Source organism: Sus scrofa, chromosome 1, assembly GCF_000003025.6.
Source record: "Sus scrofa isolate TJ Tabasco breed Duroc chromosome 1, Sscrofa11.1, whole genome shotgun sequence".
Lineage (NCBI taxonomy): Eukaryota > Metazoa > Chordata > Mammalia > Artiodactyla > Suidae > Sus > Sus scrofa.
This window is the reverse complement of record NC_010443.5, coordinates 108,745,962-108,763,614: the sequence shown is the minus strand read 5'-3', so window position 1 is coordinate 108,763,614 and position 17,653 is coordinate 108,745,962. Positions and strand designations below refer to the sequence as shown.

General features: G+C 42.3%; 1 protein-coding gene across 7 annotated transcripts in view; it reads left to right on the top strand.

The window, feature by feature from the left end:
- APH1B (aph-1 homolog B, gamma-secretase subunit) overlaps positions 336–17,653 on the top strand; it is a 213,983-nt gene continuing 196,665 nt past the window's right edge. For 2 of the 7 annotated variants that reach the window (XM_021094182.1, XM_021094198.1), the window contains exons 1-4: positions 338–602; positions 1,853–2,023; positions 6,864–6,934; positions 7,699–7,821. In XM_021094182.1, coding sequence (XP_020949841.1) covers positions 490–602; positions 1,853–2,023; positions 6,864–6,934; positions 7,699–7,821 — 478 coding nt within the window. In that variant the 5' untranslated portion in view covers positions 338–489. Of the gene's footprint in view, positions 603–1,852; positions 2,024–6,863; positions 6,935–7,698; positions 7,822–17,653 lie in introns of all 7 variants that reach the window. The other 5 variants (XM_021094173.1, XM_021094178.1, XM_021094188.1 and 2 more) reach the window with 5 other exon arrangements.

Sequence of the window (17,653 nt, the reverse complement as noted above, 5' to 3'; positions counted from 1 at the left end):
ATCTACCTGCTGTGCGAAGTTTTTCTTTAGTTGATCTGGAATTTCCCCCTATCCTGGCACCAAAGCAGTTTGGAGACCCCCCCCTTCTTTCAGCCATCTCGCGGCCAATATCCTGGGCCTGATGGATGGTGTACTTGTGGCCGGGGCGGGGGTCGGGACGCTACAGTTCGTCCTACAAAGCCGCGCAGACAGCAGGAACTGCTTTGCCTCCAGGTCTGCCAGCCCGGAGGTGAAGCGCGCCTCGAGCCCGGGCGCCGGGGTCCCTCTGGCGCTCACGGCTTCGCCCCGCCTCCGGGCCCTCGCCCCGCCTTCTGTTCCTCCGACGCGCCACGCCCCAACGCCGCTCACGGCCACGCCCCGCCTCCCGTCCCTCCGCCGCGCCCTGCTTGCAGCCGCTCTCCTGCCCCGCCCTCACCCCGCGCTCAGCTCTATCAGCGCTCAGCGCCCCCAAGTCCCCGCCCGGCCCCCGGGTCGGCTTTTGCTGTCGCCATGACGGCGGCCGTGTTCTTCGGCTGCGCTTTCATTGCCTTCGGGCCTGCTCTCGCCCTCTACGTCTTCACCATCGCCACCGAGCCGTTGCGCATCATCCTCCTCATCATTGGGTAAGGTGGTTGCGCCAGGAAACCCAGACCCGGGGTTCCCCTCCCCCGCTGGGGTACCGGCAGTACTTGGCGTTCCCTCCAAACGACTTGACCTCGATAGGCTTTGGAGGGGAGAAGGATTGGGAGGGGGAGAGCGGAGACCCATCTCCCCTGGGACTCTTCGCCTGCGACCCCAGAGGGCGAGCTCAGAGGGAGAGCACATCACACCGTAGGTCTCAGAAAAACCCCTACGCTTGTCTCCCGGGTGTGCTTTAATAAGTCATACATTAAAACTGTATTAAAAATTGTGGATAAGTTCAAATATTCATCTTTTATTCATTTGGAGAGGGGAGGTCCCTAGTTTCCCTCAGATTCTAACAGGCATTTGTAATCCCAAGCAAGAACCCTTAAGCACCTGGGCGTCAGGTGTTTTAAGATATCCGCGATGCTCAGCTCCTACCTCTATTAACTGAATCGGAAGGTCAGGGGCCTGGGATTCGGACTACGGAATTTTTTAAAGCGTCCCAGGTGATTCCCCGGTTCAGCCAAAGGGTAGAAACGTGGGGAAACAACACCGCACCTGTAGTACATCTCCCTGCAGGAGCTTGGTCAACACCGAACTCTCGTAGCGATTGTGGTCATAATCTCCGTTTTCACCTGTCTGGCAGCTCTTGGGCTCCCCAGAGTGTCGCTTGGCCAGGCGATACCAGTGATTGCCACCTTTTCTGACCTTCTTGAAAGTGCCTCATCACAAGTGTCATTTAAAAAACAATAGTGATTTGGGTAAAAGTTCTGTAACCCTTGTTATAATCATTAAAATCCACAGGAATGTTGTAGAAACCAGGCCTGGAAAACTGATCTAGATCAGAGCATAGGTTTTCAACCTCGATTTTAAAGCCAGCCAGTCACTCTGTTAATAGAGATGCAGACATTTGTTTGCACATCAGTGGGCAAAGCTTTAATAAGGAAGTGGAGCAAATAACCAAGTTTCCAGCCAGACAGCACTTGGCAGATAGTCTGCAGCAGTACTTAGAAATAACAGAGTCACTGAAAAAGTGATTTTTAGGGAAAAAAAAATCTCAAATTCCTCTTGGACTTCATGTTGATTTCACCAGGGAAACTGCACCATTGATTAAGAACAGTTGATTCAGAACATCACTTCATGAACATTTTCTTGGTCAGGAAATCCATTCCTTTTCAAGCAAGATTTTTTCTGCATTTAAATCATTATTAATCCTGTTCACTTGTAATTTTTTCCCCCCAATTTTCAGAGCCTTCTTCTGGTTGGTGTCTCTGCTGCTTTCCTCCCTAGTTTGGTTCATGGCAACAACCATTACTGATAACAAAGATGAACGAGTCCAGAAATATCTGCTGATCTTTGGAGTGTTGGTCTCAGTCCTTATCCAAGAAACATTCCGGTTTGCATATTATAAACTTTTAAAGTAAGTTAAATGTCTGCTTTACCCCCCTCCACAGTTTTATTTGCATTATGATTTGGTAATTTGAAACATTAATATACTGTTGTATTTGAGGGTCCATGTCTTCCAACATAGTTTGAAGCCAAGGGATTATAAATTTCCAGGCTGAAAATATTGAGTATTTTATTTTATTTATTTATTTTTTTTTTGCTTTTTAGGGTCATACTCTCGGCTTATGGAGGTTCCCAGGATGGAGGTCGAATTGGAGCTGTAACCACCGGCCTACACCACAGCCTCAGCAACGACAGATCCAAGCAGCATCTGTGACCTACACCATAGCTCGCAGCAACGCTGGATCCTTAACCCACTGAGCGAGGCCAGGGATTGAACCCACAACCTCATGGTTCCTAGTAGGAGTCGTTGCTACTGCACCATGACAGGAACTCCAAAATATTGAGCATTTTAAAATGTGGACATTCCCTCCTTCCTTCACTCAAAAAATTATTTCTTGTGAACTTGCTCAATGTCATGCACTACCCTAGGTACTAGGGATACATCATGATGAAAGACAGTCTCATGGAGGTAATATTACAGTGGGAAGGACAACAACTGAATGAGCAAGAAAATACATTGTATATTAAAAGATACTAAGTGCCATGGAGAAAAAGAAGCTAGAGAAATAGTCATTGAAACAACAAAACTGATTCAGCCTAGAATTTATAAGTGCTTCTCAAAGTTCCCATCATAGCTTAGCTGTAACCAAACCGACTAGTACCCATGAGGATGCAGGTTTGATCCCTGGCCTCGCTCAGTGGGTTAAGATCTGGTGTTGCCATGAGCTGTGGTGTAGGTCACAGACGTGGCTCAGAACCTGTGCTGCCGTAGCTGTGGTGTAGGCCAGCGGCTACAGCTCCAATTCAACCCATGGGCTGGGAGCTTCCATATGCTGTGGGTGTGTGCCCTAAAAAGACTAATAAATAAAATAAAACTGTAAGTGCTTCTCTTTGACACTAAAATAGATAATTAGGGCCATTATGCCTTCCATTGTTATGGTGCTAGGGGGAAACGGGTTTGTTTTGTGTATGTCACATGATTTCATGTCCGTAATAGGAAATACATTTAAGAAAACCTATGGGCATGAGTTCCCTTTTTAGACTAGAAAGTAGGTTATCTGTAGGATCCACGAGGACCTCACATGAAACCACTTTGAAACACCGGGCTTGAACTTGGAACCATATCTTCTTTCAGGCAGTCATAAGGTTGGCTCTGATTATGTAGTGAGTCTTAGTTTGTAGAGTGATAAACATGCTGTGTCTTTTCATTTCTGCAAATGAGATAATTAAAACACTTTATGAATTTCATGGATCCAAACAAGACAGAACCTCATAGCATCTGTATAGTAGGCTTCTGATAATTTGTTCTTGCCAGTATGCCAGCCTTCTGTATTTTTTCTTGTTGCTTTTATAACAGATACTGAAATTTAATAATGAAGCAGTTAAAATCACAAGTAGAAAACCAGGAAGTGGCGTTCCCATCATGGCTTGTGGCTCAGTGGTTAATGAACATGACTAGCCATCTTGAGGATGAGGGTTCGATCCCTGTCCTCCATCAATGGGTTAAGGATCCGGTGTTGCTGTGAGCTGTGATGTAGGTTGCAGACACAGCTTGGATCTGGCGTTCCTGTGGCTGTGGTGTAGGCCAGCAGCTACAGCTTCGATTCAACCCCTGGCCTGGGAACCTCCATGTGCTGCAGGTGCAGCCCTAAAAAGACAAAAATAAATAAAAATGAAAACCAGGAACCCATTGCTTAGAAGGAAAAGTTGTATCTTAGAAAAGTTTTAAAAATAAAATTTCCATTAGTTCATGGAAATATTAAAGGGCAACAAAAATCAAAGACAACATTTCAGTTTCTATGGGAATACAGTATCCTTAACAGATGGACATTCAGCTGTGGTTGAATGTTTCTGGTACGAGCAGTTACTACCATTCCAAAATTTAACTAGACCATGTTAAAGTAATGAGACACTCCCTCTTTGTGACCTCTGCCTTATACAGGCAAATGCAGTCTCTGTCACACGGCTGTCATCTTGTCTCTTTGAAGGCTGAACATTCCTCGTGTCTTCACCTGGCCCTCAGAAGTCATGGACGTGGCTTCCAAACCTATTCTGGCCCTGTTCTTTTATGTCAGTGGACACACCCCTTTTTGTAGGCCTGGCGTTTCTCTGAGCTGGGGACACAGCACGGTACCCTGCTGTGGTCAAAGTAGTGCAGAGAGCAGGGCCCTTCCCACCCCTGACTGGGCACCAATCTCTTAGCAGCACAGCCTTGGGGCATGCTGGATTTTCCCATCACCACACCAACACCACTGGCTCCTCTTGGTTTTGCCTTTTCACATATGGTGGTTCTAATTTGAAACAAAGTTAATTTCAGTGAATTTTCACACTTCAGGATTTGTCTTTAGTTACCCTTTGGGACTTGAGGTTCCTAAACCTCACTTACCTGGAGCGACTAAGTGGGTGCCTGATGTTTATCACTATTGTTTCTTCTAGGTTTCCACCTGCAAAGCAACTCCTTATTGGCCCTAACCTAAAGTTCCGAAGGGCTCCAAGCTGAACCTGGGTTTCCATTTTTAATGAGGGCAGTAAGGGCGTAGGGCACCTGCAGAAGGAATTAACAGCATTCAGTCTGCAGAATCTCACGCCAGCAAATTCAGAGAAGCCACTTTGACTTCTGAGGAAACCACGTTTGCTCTTCTGAAAGGACCTTTGGAGATTTGCAAACAAATAGGGCAAATCTGTATTAACAGGTGCCTTTGTTTGCCTTTACAAAATGCATCTGCAACAAGCCTTTGGAATATGGTACAATGTTTTCCTAGCACATTTTAGAAATACTGGATGTTATGTAGTCCTATGTTAAAACAAGTTTGAGAATTACTATGATACTTTATTTATGAATGACATTAATTAGATACATTTAAGTTGCTCCCTTGGGCTTCATTACATTCAAATATAGAAATTTAGGTTTTATCAATATTTTAACTATCTCCACTGCCAAAGTAGGTTTTGAGCTTTAAGGTTCTACCTCTATCAGACTTTGCTATCTGAATTTGGTGCCAAGATTAAAAGGTGAAGAGCTTGCACCAGTTGTTTTACGTATGTGGAATAGAATCAACACATGGAATTGAATCAGGATTTATCATTGCAGTCCAGTGTAAATTTATTTCATGGCTTAGGCCATAGTAACAGTATTTCCTCTCGAATGAATGAATTTTAACTTGCAGCCTGGCAAAGAGTTGCACCGTGAGAAGTTGATGTGTGACCACAAGTGATAGCTCTTTCTATGTTAATTTAAAAAAAATTTACAAGTTATAGTCCCACCTGTTGCCTAAAACATAGAATTTTTTGGCTTGGATTGAAGCTTTTGTAATATAATACAATTGCGTTATAATGCTGATTCCATACATATAAAAATCATTTATAGAAAAAATATTAAGATAACCATTGTTATAATTTCTTAAAAGGCATAGGTCTATTTTTTACAGTTTCTAAAATGGTGCATTTTATTTTTGGCATGGTTGGAAGTCCTTGGGCCAGGGATCGAACCTGTACCTCTGCTGTAACCAGAACCACAGCAGTGACAACACCAGATCCTTAATCCACTGTGCCTCAGGAAAACTCCTGAAAAGATCATTTCTTACTGAGCAGTAGTCTAATGTTTCATTCGAGTATTCATTTTTCTCCCTTTCTGAGGATAGCATTTTATTCTTCCCTGGTTACCTCTTCCATGAAGTCTGATTGGGGATATGAAACAAATCATGTTTAGAATCAGAAGACAATATGATTAAATATCCATGTGAGAGTTCAGACCATCAGTAGTGTAGGATTTAAGAGGAAGGAGAGATGATGCGAGTGATTATCAATCATTGATAAAGATGGCTTTTCTTTGAGAAATTGTTGCTTGAACACGATGTTGAAGAATGAGTACCATTTAGGTTCCGTGGCGCAGAAGGTAGAAGGGAGGGTGGCAGAGTAAGTGTAATGCAGGTGGAGGTGCAGCAAAGTACAAAAGATGTGGAGCTGAAGGTACAGTACTTTGGGAAGAGGAAAAATTCAGAGTGGTAGATGCCTTAGAATATTGAATTAATACTAAACTCAGTCATAAGTATTGCTTTCTTTTTCATATTAAACTCAATCCCTGATGGCTTGTTTTCTTCTATTATTTTTTCTCTTCTTCATGAATGTCAGATAAAAGGTAAAAGTTGGTTGGAAATTTTGGTTGATTTTAGTTAATTGAAAAGTTGCTGGATTTGTTTAAGTGGATTATATTTTTTTTCTATTTTGTTTTATTGCCTTTTGAGAGCCGCACCTGTGGCATATGGAGGTTCCCGGGCTAGCGGTCAAATCAGAGCTGTAGCCGCTGGCCTGCACCACAGCCATAGTAATGCCAGATCCTTAACCCACTGAGCAAGGCCAGGGGATCAGACCTGCATCCTCATGGATGGTAGGCAGATTCATTTCCACTGAGCCACGACAGGAACTCCAGATTTTATTTTATTTTATTCTATTCGATTTTAGTTTGGTTTGGTTTTAGGCTCTGATCAGATCAGAGACACAGCCTTGAACTAAATAAGCCACAGCTGTGATAATGCTGGATCCTTAACCAGCTGTGCCGGGCCAGGGATCTAACCCACTTCCCAGTGCTCCCAAGATGCTGCTGATCCCATTGCACCACAGCAGGAGCGCCTTAAGTGGATTTTAGATTTAGAGTATTACCTCCTTAAAAGCCTATGTATGTGGATTTTAAAATCTTATGTATTTTTCTGTTATTCTACTTTAAAAAAATTATCTGTGTGGTTTTATTTTAGAAAGGCCAGTGAAGGTTTGAAGAGTTTAAACCCAGATGAGACAGCACCCTCTATGCGATTGCTGGCTTATGGTAAGTTAGAAGTGCATAGTGTCATTGAGGGAAAAAAAATCAGGCTTGGCATAAAAGCCGTTTTTATCTCTTACATCTTTAGAGATTTCAGGTAGTATTTTACTACTGCCTTGGCCTATTGGTGTACATTGTCTATTTTTCTAGCTTTCCAGGGCCCTTATGTAAAGGAAAGTTATTGCAGGTGACCTTTATCTGTGTGTCCATTAAATAGACAATTAGGTTTTTGAACATGTATATACTCCAGTTAAAAATTTCTAAATAGTGTTACTGTTATCTTCTCTGGGTGGTTACCATGACTTTGGCCTTGCTGGGCAAACTCTTCCCAGAGTGTATTTTTCTTTTAGAATTGGCTTTAAAGATTGGACCCAGGGCCCTATGTTGGGTCACCCAGCTTGACCCAGGATCCCTCCTTGCAATATGGTCACCCCTTGAGCTCAGTTGCATCCAGCTTAATTCTCCAAATTCTGTTCTCATCCTTCTGCCTTCCCTATGGCTTCTGAGCCTTTCTGAATCTCTTGCTCTTCCTCTTCATTTCTCTGCTACAGTTCACTATCCATTTCCTGTCCTCTTTTTCCCCCGTCTTCTCTGGGTTCATCATTGAGTCAAGCACTAGCCTTTTCTGAGCCAGCTTTCTCCACTGCTTCTCCTACCTCCTGTGCACCCCTTTTTCCTGCAACAAAATAGTGTTCCCTAGTCCTTGGACATTTGATTTGGAGAATATCATAGCATGCATCAGGTTTAACAGTGTTTTCCTTCCTCTTTAGTTTCTGGCCTGGGCTTTGGAATCATGAGTGGAGTATTTTCCTTTGTGAATACCCTGTCTGACTCCTTGGGGCCGGGCACGGTGGGCATTCATGGAGACCCTCCCCAGTTCTTCCTAAATTCAGGTATGTGTCTCGTAGTTGTGAATATTCAGGCTTCTCGTCTAAGTGATCATCCTTAATGGAGTTCCCTGGCTTAGTAATTCCAGTGAATAAAAATTTATTTTATACTTTCCAAAGACAAGATACTGTTAGACACTGTGTAAGAAAGGACCTAGGAAAATTAGAGTATTTTAGAATTTTATATTACTTTTTTATTTTGGCTACGCCTACAGCATGTGGAAGTTCCCAGACCAGGGATCGAACGCACACTACAGCAGTCACCTGAGCTACAGCATTGACAGTGCTAATCCTTAACCTGATCCGCCACGAGAGAACTCCATTTTAGAATTTTAGAGTGGAATTTACCTTGCATAAAATTTATTTTTTCTGTTACAATAATGTTGCTGTATAGTTCATATAAGTGAATTTTTGCAGACTATTTGTTTTTTTTTTTAATTAGTAGTTTATCTTTAGTATAAGCCCTAATCTTGAGTTCATTTGTCATCCTGGCTGTTTTGGGGGATAGGAAGTATAATTTAATCTTGAAATTGGGAGGGGAAAAATAGTTCTTATTTAATGTGAGGTAAAGTTGTATCTCTAAAAGTGTATATTTAGGGAGTTCCCTTGTAGTGCAGTGGGTTAAGGATCCAGTGTTGCCACAGCTGTGGCGCAAGTTCAATCCCTGGCCCAGCAATTTACACATGCCATGGGGTTGGCCAAAAAAGAGTTGTATATTTAAACATAAATATCAAACTATAACAACCCATCTTCCCTGTTCCTTAAGAACTGGAACAGTAGCAGGAACTTAGAGTCACTTTCTCCTCCTCACTCCTCCCCCACAGGTAACCATTGCTCTGATTTTGTGTTAAGTCCTTGGGTTAGCCAGGTCTGAAATTTAGGTGTTTTGTTTGTTTGTTTTATTGGTGTGTGTGTGTGTGTATGTGTAGAGCCATGCTGTGCAGCAGCTTGATATGGGATCCCCAGACCTTGGATCGAACTCAGGCTACAGTGCCAAGTCATAACCGCTAGGCCACCAGGGAATTCCCTGAACGTTAGGTTTTTAACACATATGGATATTTTACTTTCATATATGTATCTGAAAACAGTTAATATTTAGTTTTCCTGTTTTTGGACATTTAAAAATAAATTCTATATTCTAAAAAAAAGAAATAGGAAAAAATTAATAGGTGAATTGACCTTTATCCAAAAATAGAGGTAAAGGGACCAACCCATTTCAAACTGCTTTTTTGTCCACCAGATACACTGTCCTCATGATGCAGTGGTCACACATTTGAGAGTTGACAATGTGCATAATTAACACAAGAGCTCCCCTAAATTCCACAAGAAGAATCTTGTGAAAACATAGTTTTTGGGAGTTCCTGTCGTGGCTCAGTGGTAATGAACCCAACTAGGATCCATGAGGACTCGGGTTCGATCCCCAGCCTTGCTCAATGGGTTAAGGATCCAGTGTTGCCATGAACTATGGTGTAGGTGGCAGACTCAGCTTGGATCCTTTGTTGCTGTGGCTGTGGTGTAGGCTGACAGCTGTAGTTCCATTTCAGCCCCTAGCCTGGGAACCTCCATATGCCATGGATGCAGTCCTAAAAAAAAAAAAAAAAAAAAAAAGCGAAAATAAAAACATAGTTTTTGGAAGTCCCACTTAATTTTTTGTCTTCACAAGTTATATTGTTGAAATAAGTGACCCAATGCATATATTCTTTTCATTAAATCCTATAAAATTGGATTGTGATGATCATTGTACAGCTATAAATGTAACAAATTCATTGAGTAATAAAAAAAATTAAATAAATAAATCACCATTAACGTCTTTACTAAAGTGATTTCCCTCTCCAAGGAGCTTATCTTTAGAGAGAATAAGACCAAAACATTGCTTAAGCATTTTAATGCTGTTTAAGATGATAATAGAAAAGATATAAGGAGGTGTGACTAAGGTAAAATAAACAGTTGCTGCGGTTGTTGAGACATCCTGCATGTTGTAGTGATCCCCAAACCCAGTGGACACTTGTTCATCATTTCATTTCAGGCCTTGGTATCTATCCCCTGTCTAGATGACTACCACTAACACCCCAACTGATTAGTCTTTCCTCAACACACTTTCCATGGGACTCTATCATGCATACAGCCCTCAAACAAATCTTCCCTGTACAAGAATGTATAATGGCTTTGCAAGGCCAGCAGTATGATAAAGTCAAGGACCTTCACATCTGGCTACAAGTTAGAGGATGGGGAAGTATGTTAATGGGTCATACTTATTTTGTGGTGCCTCTGACATAGCAAATTATCTTCCTTTTAAACATTCCATAATTAGAATATTACAATTAATATTACCTAATTATGAGTATTAGGTTTTTATTTTAAGATAAAAAAATATATTTATTTATTTATTTTTGGCCTTGCCCATGGCACGTGGACGTTCCTGGGCCGGGGACTGAATCTGCTCCACAGCAGGAATCCAAGACACTGCAGTGGCAACGCCAGATCGTTAGTCCACTGTGCCACAGGGAACTTGAGTATTAGGTTTTTAGAACGACTGTGATACTAATAGCTAAAATCTGTCAGCGTCCAATATAAATTAATGAAACATAACCAGGAGGGGGCGTTACTACTACAGTTTTCTATATTTTCTTAAATCTGTCCCCTGTTGCATAAGCACTTTTCTTTTGGTTCTCATATAGCAGTCTCCTAATGGAACTTACTTTTCTACCAGCTTCTTTCACTAGATGGTGCTAATTCCCTTTAGTGAGCAAGGCTGTTTTCCTAACATTGGCTTAAAATGATTCTTTAGAAGACAGTCAAAAATGTGCTAGCAGTGTGGGGATTGTATACATGACTTCTATAAATTCAGGTGAGTTTATAGAAGGATCTGATGTAGATGCGGCTCAGATCCTGTGTTGCCGTGGTTGCAGCATAGGCTGAAAGCTGCAGCTCCTTTTCAACCCCTAGCCTGGGAACTTCCATGTGCTGCATGTGTGGCCCTAATAAAAATGAAAAAAAAAATTGGAAGTAGGCAATGCTTATGGAGAATGTGTGGAGACTTAAAGGATGAGTGGGGGTAGACAGGCAAAGCAAGGGGATCGCCAGGGACGAGAGTTCCAGGTGGAAGGAAGAGGTCCTCCTTGTAGTCCTGGAGGTAAGAAAGATGGTTGTTCGCTGGGCAGAGGAAGAACTGGACTTCCATCTAACTCTCAATTTCCTCATCTTTCAGCAGTGGCAAAAATAATACCTAGCTCAGGGTTGTAAAGAAATAAATGAAATTAGAGAGTATATATTTAAGGGCTGTATAAATTATAAAATGGCCTAAAGGTAGAGAATTTGATTCGCGTAGACTAGAGTTCAGAGAGAGGCTAATTTCTCTAATTTATGTGTTATCGAAGTTTATCCCTCTGAATTGCCTCCTTTATGTTTCAGTAGAAAAATGTCTTTAGTACTCAATAAGGATAGCTGATATTTTATTTCAAAACTTCCGCAAACCATTTCATTTAGAGTATATTTTCTTGGCAGTGCTCTTATCTAGGTAAGGTTTTAAACTTTCGAGCTGCTAAACCTTATACTAGGAGAAATCATTGTGAGTCAGACCACACATGGAGTACTGTGCTCAGTGCTGAGCCTTTGATTTAATAGGAAAATTGAAAAACTGAAGCTGATGTAGAAGAACATTGTCAGTGTGGTGAGAATTCTAGAAGCTGTGCTTGAAGGAAAGAGTGATATTGAGCTTGAAGGAAATTAAAAGGGGAATATGGGAGATTCCATTTTTGTCCATATTTGTCATTCCACTGTGATAGAATTATACATCCAGACTCTTGCATGGTCTTAGGGTGACTGTAACAGCCTACCTCTGACGTTGAGCTCAGTCCTATGACATTAATTGGCCAAATAGTGACTGTAAGACACTAGTTAGATATAAGTGGATGTAAGTCAGAAGCTTAAAAATCCATGTGCATGGTTGGGCCTGCCCTCTTGGGCTCTGGGCATGTGCCAGAGAACAGGCCCCACATGGTTAGTGCCCACTTACTGGACCACAGAATGAATGAATATAGGGCAGACCGGGGCTCAACCTTCAATGAGAAGCCAGACCCAGCTGAACCCAGCCTCACTTCATCAGCCAAAGCACAGTCTTCCTATAGACCAATGAGCCTGAGAATGAATCCTTGCTGTAACCCAGTTCTTTTCATTCATTCACTTTTCTTCCCCCACAATGTTTTAAATATAATCTCTATAGTGTGGCAGCTTGGTAAACATTTGGACTTTTGAGAAAAAGCACTCTGTATGCAAGGCTATCTCAAATAACTACCAACTCCAAAGTGGCAGAGAAACTATAACATTTTTAACCCCACAGAGAAAATGACCGACAGTAGCGCTTCATGTGCAATTCTTATCCTTTTCTGAATTTGTTAGAATCTTAATTTCTTACAATAAATTATCACAACTATCATGGCTTATGACACAAGGATAGTCCATATGCTGTAATATATCACTGATTTTGTCACAAATACATATTTTCATATCAGTAGTGTCATAGTCTTCAGCTGCTCAAATAATTGAGAATGGAAAATTATACTTTTGCAATGTCCTGTCCCCAGGCCTTGGCCTATTAAAGGCTTCAAGGTAGTCTTTTTTTTTTTTTTTTTTTTTTGTGGTCTTTTTGCCTTTTCTAGGGCTGCTCCCATGGCATATGGAGATTCCCAGGCTAGGGGTCTAATTGGAGCGGTAGCCGCCAGCCTACACCACAGCTCACGGCCCCGGATCCTTAACCCACTGAGCAAGGCCAGGGATCGAACCCGAAACCTCATGGTTCCTAGTTGGATTCGCTAACCACTGTGCCACGACGGGTACTCCTTAAGATAGTCATCTTTAGGCTACAAACAGGCAGCTCAGTGGTTTGCTTGACAGAGTCTGGCTGAGAGAATGACACAGGCTGTGACTCTTCCACACATGTTCTGGCTCTCCCGCTGAGGCACTTACGTCTGTTTTACCCCGTGGCTGGGTGGAGAGCCCCTGCTCACTCCTTTGCAGCTCAGGCAGCCTCATGCCCATGCATCTCTTCAGGCCTTATGTTGTCTTCACATGTGAATTGGTCCTTTTCTTCATCTATTGCTACCTTTAAGTTTTGGTATTTTTGGTATTTGGTTTCTTTAGTGAATCATACAGAGAGAATTTTTTTTTTTTTTTTTACAGCTGTGATGAGCAGGATACTACCCTGTAAAGGTGACTTGCATTGGGAGTTCCTGTTGTGGCTCAACGGTTAATGAGCCCAACTAGTATCCATGAGGACTCGGGTTCGATCCCTGGCCTCACTCAGTGAGTTAAGGATCTGGCATTGCTGAGAGCTGTGGTGTAGGTCGCAAACGCGGCTCAGATCTCCTCTTGCTGTGGCTGTGGTGTAGGATGGCGGCTGCAGCTCCATTTCTACCCCTAGCCTGGGAATCTCCATATGCCATGAGTGCAGCTCTAAAAAAAAAAAAAAAAGAATTGGTAATATTTAAGCATATACAACCACAAGCTTATTAAATTTTATTTAGCATGAAAAAAGACAAAAAGGAGACTTGCATTGGGAAAAAGTAATGTTTTGAGTCTTCTTTAGTATAGTCTCTTCATTCATTTAGTCCCATAGGAATATATGTTTACCCACTACATCCAATGTTTATAATTTCTTTTTTTTGTCTTTTTGCCATTTCTAGGGCCGCTCCCGCGGCATGTGGAGGTTCCCAGGCTAGGGGTCCAATCGGAGCTGTAGCCACCAGCCTACGCCACAGTCACAGCAATGCGGGATCTGAGCTGCATCTGCGACCTACACCACAGCTCACAGCAACGCCAGATCCTTAACCCACTGAGCAAGGCCAGGGATCGAACCTGCAACCTCATGGTTCCTAGTCGGATTCGTTAACCACTGAGCCACAGTGGGAACTCCCAATGTTTATAATTTGAAAGAAAAAAAAAAAAAAACAATCCCATCTTCAGCTTTATTGAGCCTGGCTTTCCTAGGCAACCTCAGCTTTATCCTCTGCACCTCCATGGCTGTGCTGGGGTGGGAGGTAGAGGGTGGGGTGGCAGGGTGCTGGAGTCCTGGCCTTTACCGACCCATTCTGTGCCCACCTCTCACTAAGGATGCCGTCACTACTTGTACCAGCTCACTCTGCTACCTCTGCACAGCTCTTTTGAAGACACTCACATGTTCACGTCAGGGCTGCTGCATTGCACAGTTTCTGGGGGAGTTACACTGTAACATTTTTCATTGGTATACTCCGAGGTTTTCCAGAATTATTCCTTGAACACCTCTTAGCCAAATTTCCCCAAAGCATACTTTTCTCTTTTCATTTTTTAAAGTTTTCTTGAGGTATAGTTGCTTTAGTGTTGTGGTAATTTCTGCTGTAAAACACAGTGATTCAGGTATACATGTTCACATATCCATTCTCTTTCAGATTTCTTTTCCTACCTAGCATACTTTTCTCATACACATAAATGTTTAAAAACCTTCATGGTTCTTTTAAAGGATCAATCAATCTCAAGGTCTATTTTAAGGGCTATATCTATTAGATTTTATCATCTTTTTCATTCTAAAATTCTTCAGCAGACATTTACTGGAATATTTTGATTTGCAGAGATCTACTTGAATATTTAAATCTTGAGATTGAAATGCTTTGTTTCACATGGTAGGCTGCTTTTCCATCTCAGGGGACTTTTTCCTTACATTTGGTGGAACGATGATTTGAAATACTGCTGAGAATTCCTCAGCATTTCTGGAGAACAGAAGACAGTGGCACAGCATCTTTAAAGCTTCCTCTTTCTCAGACCAAGAACCTTGGAGTAATTCTTGATTCTTCTGTTTTTCTCGTAACCCACATCTAATCCAACTGCAGACCTTAGCCCCAGCTTCCATTTAAATCTCTATCCAAGTTCTTACGGGCTTAGTTTTGCTTTATATAGGGCATCAGGAATAGATGGTTTGAGAGCTGGTTTGGAGCAAACATTTATAGAAAATGTACATCTGATGGTGCCGAAACTATTCCAGGGCAGAGACAGACATGGAAAGATCTTAGTTAATTTCTTGAAGTCAATGAAGCGTTAACACAAAGCAGTAGAATCCTGAGAGCCCACACTCACTGCCCTCGGCCAGGAGGTGCATTCCCCATTAAGGAACTGCACCCCAGGTTCCTGTGAGCACTGCCTTAGACTCTGTGCTCCTCGTGACAGTTCCAGCCACTGATTTTTGGTGTAGATTGTTATGTGACATTTTTGTGATAATGGTTGACCTCCATAGAAAGTTTCAGATATCTTTTCGTGTACCACACATGGAAAAGAAAAGTTGACTTGCGCTTCTTCAAAAGAGCCTTCCTAGGCTTAGCAAGCAGGAGCTCGAGTAGGGTTTCTCAACCTCGTTACTATGGACATTTGGGGTCAGGTTATTCTTTTTGCGGGGGCTGCACTCGTGGCATATGGAAGTTCCCAGGCTAGGGTTTGAATTGAAAACTACAGCTGCCAGCTTATGCCACAGCCACAGCAGCGCAGGATCTGAGCTATAGCTCCCGGCAACACCGGATACCCGACCCACAGAGCGAGGCCAGGGATCCAGCCCACATCCTCATGGATACTAGTCAGATTCGTTTCTGCTGCACCACAACGAGAACTCCCAGAGTCAGATTATTCTTTGTTGGGGGGTTGCTGTCTTGTGTATTGTAGAGTTTTAAGCAGCATCCCTGGCTTCTCTCCACTAGATGCCAGAAGCACTCCACCCCTAAAAGTGTCTACAGACATTGACAAGTGCCCTCGGGGAGCAGAATCACCCCCACTTGATTTAAAAGTTCAGATTTCCAGATTTGGGTTCAGTTTTAAAAGGAATTTTCCCTTGGTGGCTGTTTTTATGAACTAAGCTCCTAAATTAGAAGTATTTGAAGTGACTTCTATGAAATCTGCTTTTTCATTGCACAGGGGACTCAATGGAACAACGTCTAAGGGGCTTCCCAACACTGATTCTCCTCTCTGATGGGCTAATTTGAGATGAGAATTTCATCATTCTTCAACATCTGGGGGGGGGGGCAGCTGTAAACATTAGCATCCTATCCTTGGTAGTCTGGCTCATGAGCATCCTTCAGGAGTATTTTCATAAATATGAAATTATATTTCATATTGTTATATCCAGTTATGGTCAGCTTGCTTTCAGGACATTTTCTTTTTGATCTGATTGGTATTAAGGGACAGTACTATGTCTTCCTTGTGGCTTTGTAGTATGAGATGGTTTTCAAAATGTCTTATTTTAATCTGGGAGAGTGTGGTAATAGATGTAAATCTACATAAGCTAGGTCACAGAATTCCATTACATTTTTTTTTTTAACTGAAAGTTTTTTTTTTTGTTTTGTTTTTTTTTAATATTTTGGCCATGTCTGCAACATGTGGAAGTTCCTGGGCCAGGGATCAAACCTGTACCACAGCAGTGGCAATGCCAAATCCTTAATCACTAGGCTACCAGGCAACCCCTTGAATTCTGTTACCTTTTTCAGAAGCAAAAATTTAAAGTTAAATCGTTTAGGGAAAGGCATTTTCAGAAACACTAGTTTAGCCCCAGGGCCTGATGCCTACTCAGGCTGGGTGATTGGTGATCTCTCAAGGGTCTGGAGAGTTTCTGCAGCCAAGAGGGATGGAGGAGAGTCTTTCACTTCACAGAAGCTCGATAGGCTCATTGGTGATCACGTTCTGCCTCTGGGCAGCTGAGGCTAGGCCTGGGTTTTAGGATGTCGTCCCCTGTCTGTTGGTGCCACCACCCAGCAGCAGCCCTTGGTGCTCTCTGGAGGTACTGTAGAGTCGTCAGGAGAAGCCCCGTGAGAGGAAATTCCATGGATCCTATATTAGAATCAGTAGCTATATTAGGCTGTAGTCTTTGCAAGGACAGAGAGACAGATACCAGGAATCAGTGGGAGAGGGACAAGTGTGGAAATAAAGATATTTATGAATCTGTGTCCTAGAGTGTTTGGGCTGTGCTCAGGAAGGGTTCAAGAACCAGATAGTAAGTATAGCCTAAGTATACACTTTGCTTAGAAATAGGTTAGACTGAAACATTCTCTATCAAGAGAATTTGTAAAAGCTTATTAGAAGAGGAAATCACCGTCAAACTAGAAATTACAATTTCACAAACGTGTACAATACTTATCAGAGCTGTTCAGTTTTTTTTTTTGTCTTTTTTTTTTTTTTTTGTCTTTTTTTGCTATTTCTTGGGCCGCTCCCGCGGCATATGGAGGTTCCCAGGCTAGGGGTCGAATGGGAGCTGCAGCCACCGGCCTACGCCAGAGCCACAGCAACGCGGGATCCGAGCCGCGTCTGCAACCTACACCACAGCTCACGGCAACGCCGGATCGTTAACCCACTGAGCAAGGGCAGGGATCGAACCCGCGACCTCATGGTTCCTAGTCGGATTCGTTAACCACTGCGCCACGACGGGAACTCCAGAGCTGTTCAGTTTTATGACTCTTGTTGCAAAGCATTAGAAATTATGGAAGCTCTTTTTATTAATCTGGATTATAAAATGTTGATATTCTTAGGGTTACCTTAGGAAGTTTTTTCCTACTTCTAAGAATATTAGAACAAAGCAAATTTTTGTGTTAGAGTCACTGAAGGACTTGAGAATTTTGTACATTTAGAAACACGAAATGAGAAAAGTTTAATAATTAAAAGATAGTACCCTAAGATGATATTAGCAAATTTTCATTTCTCGTTAGAGTTAATTCCATCTACTGGGAGTGTCAAAATGGTATGTCTGTCACTCTAGTACTTGCACATGTCAGAAGAGTTTAGACATCCAGGTCTCAATTTCAGCTGGACCTGTAACCCAATGCAGAGCGAAATA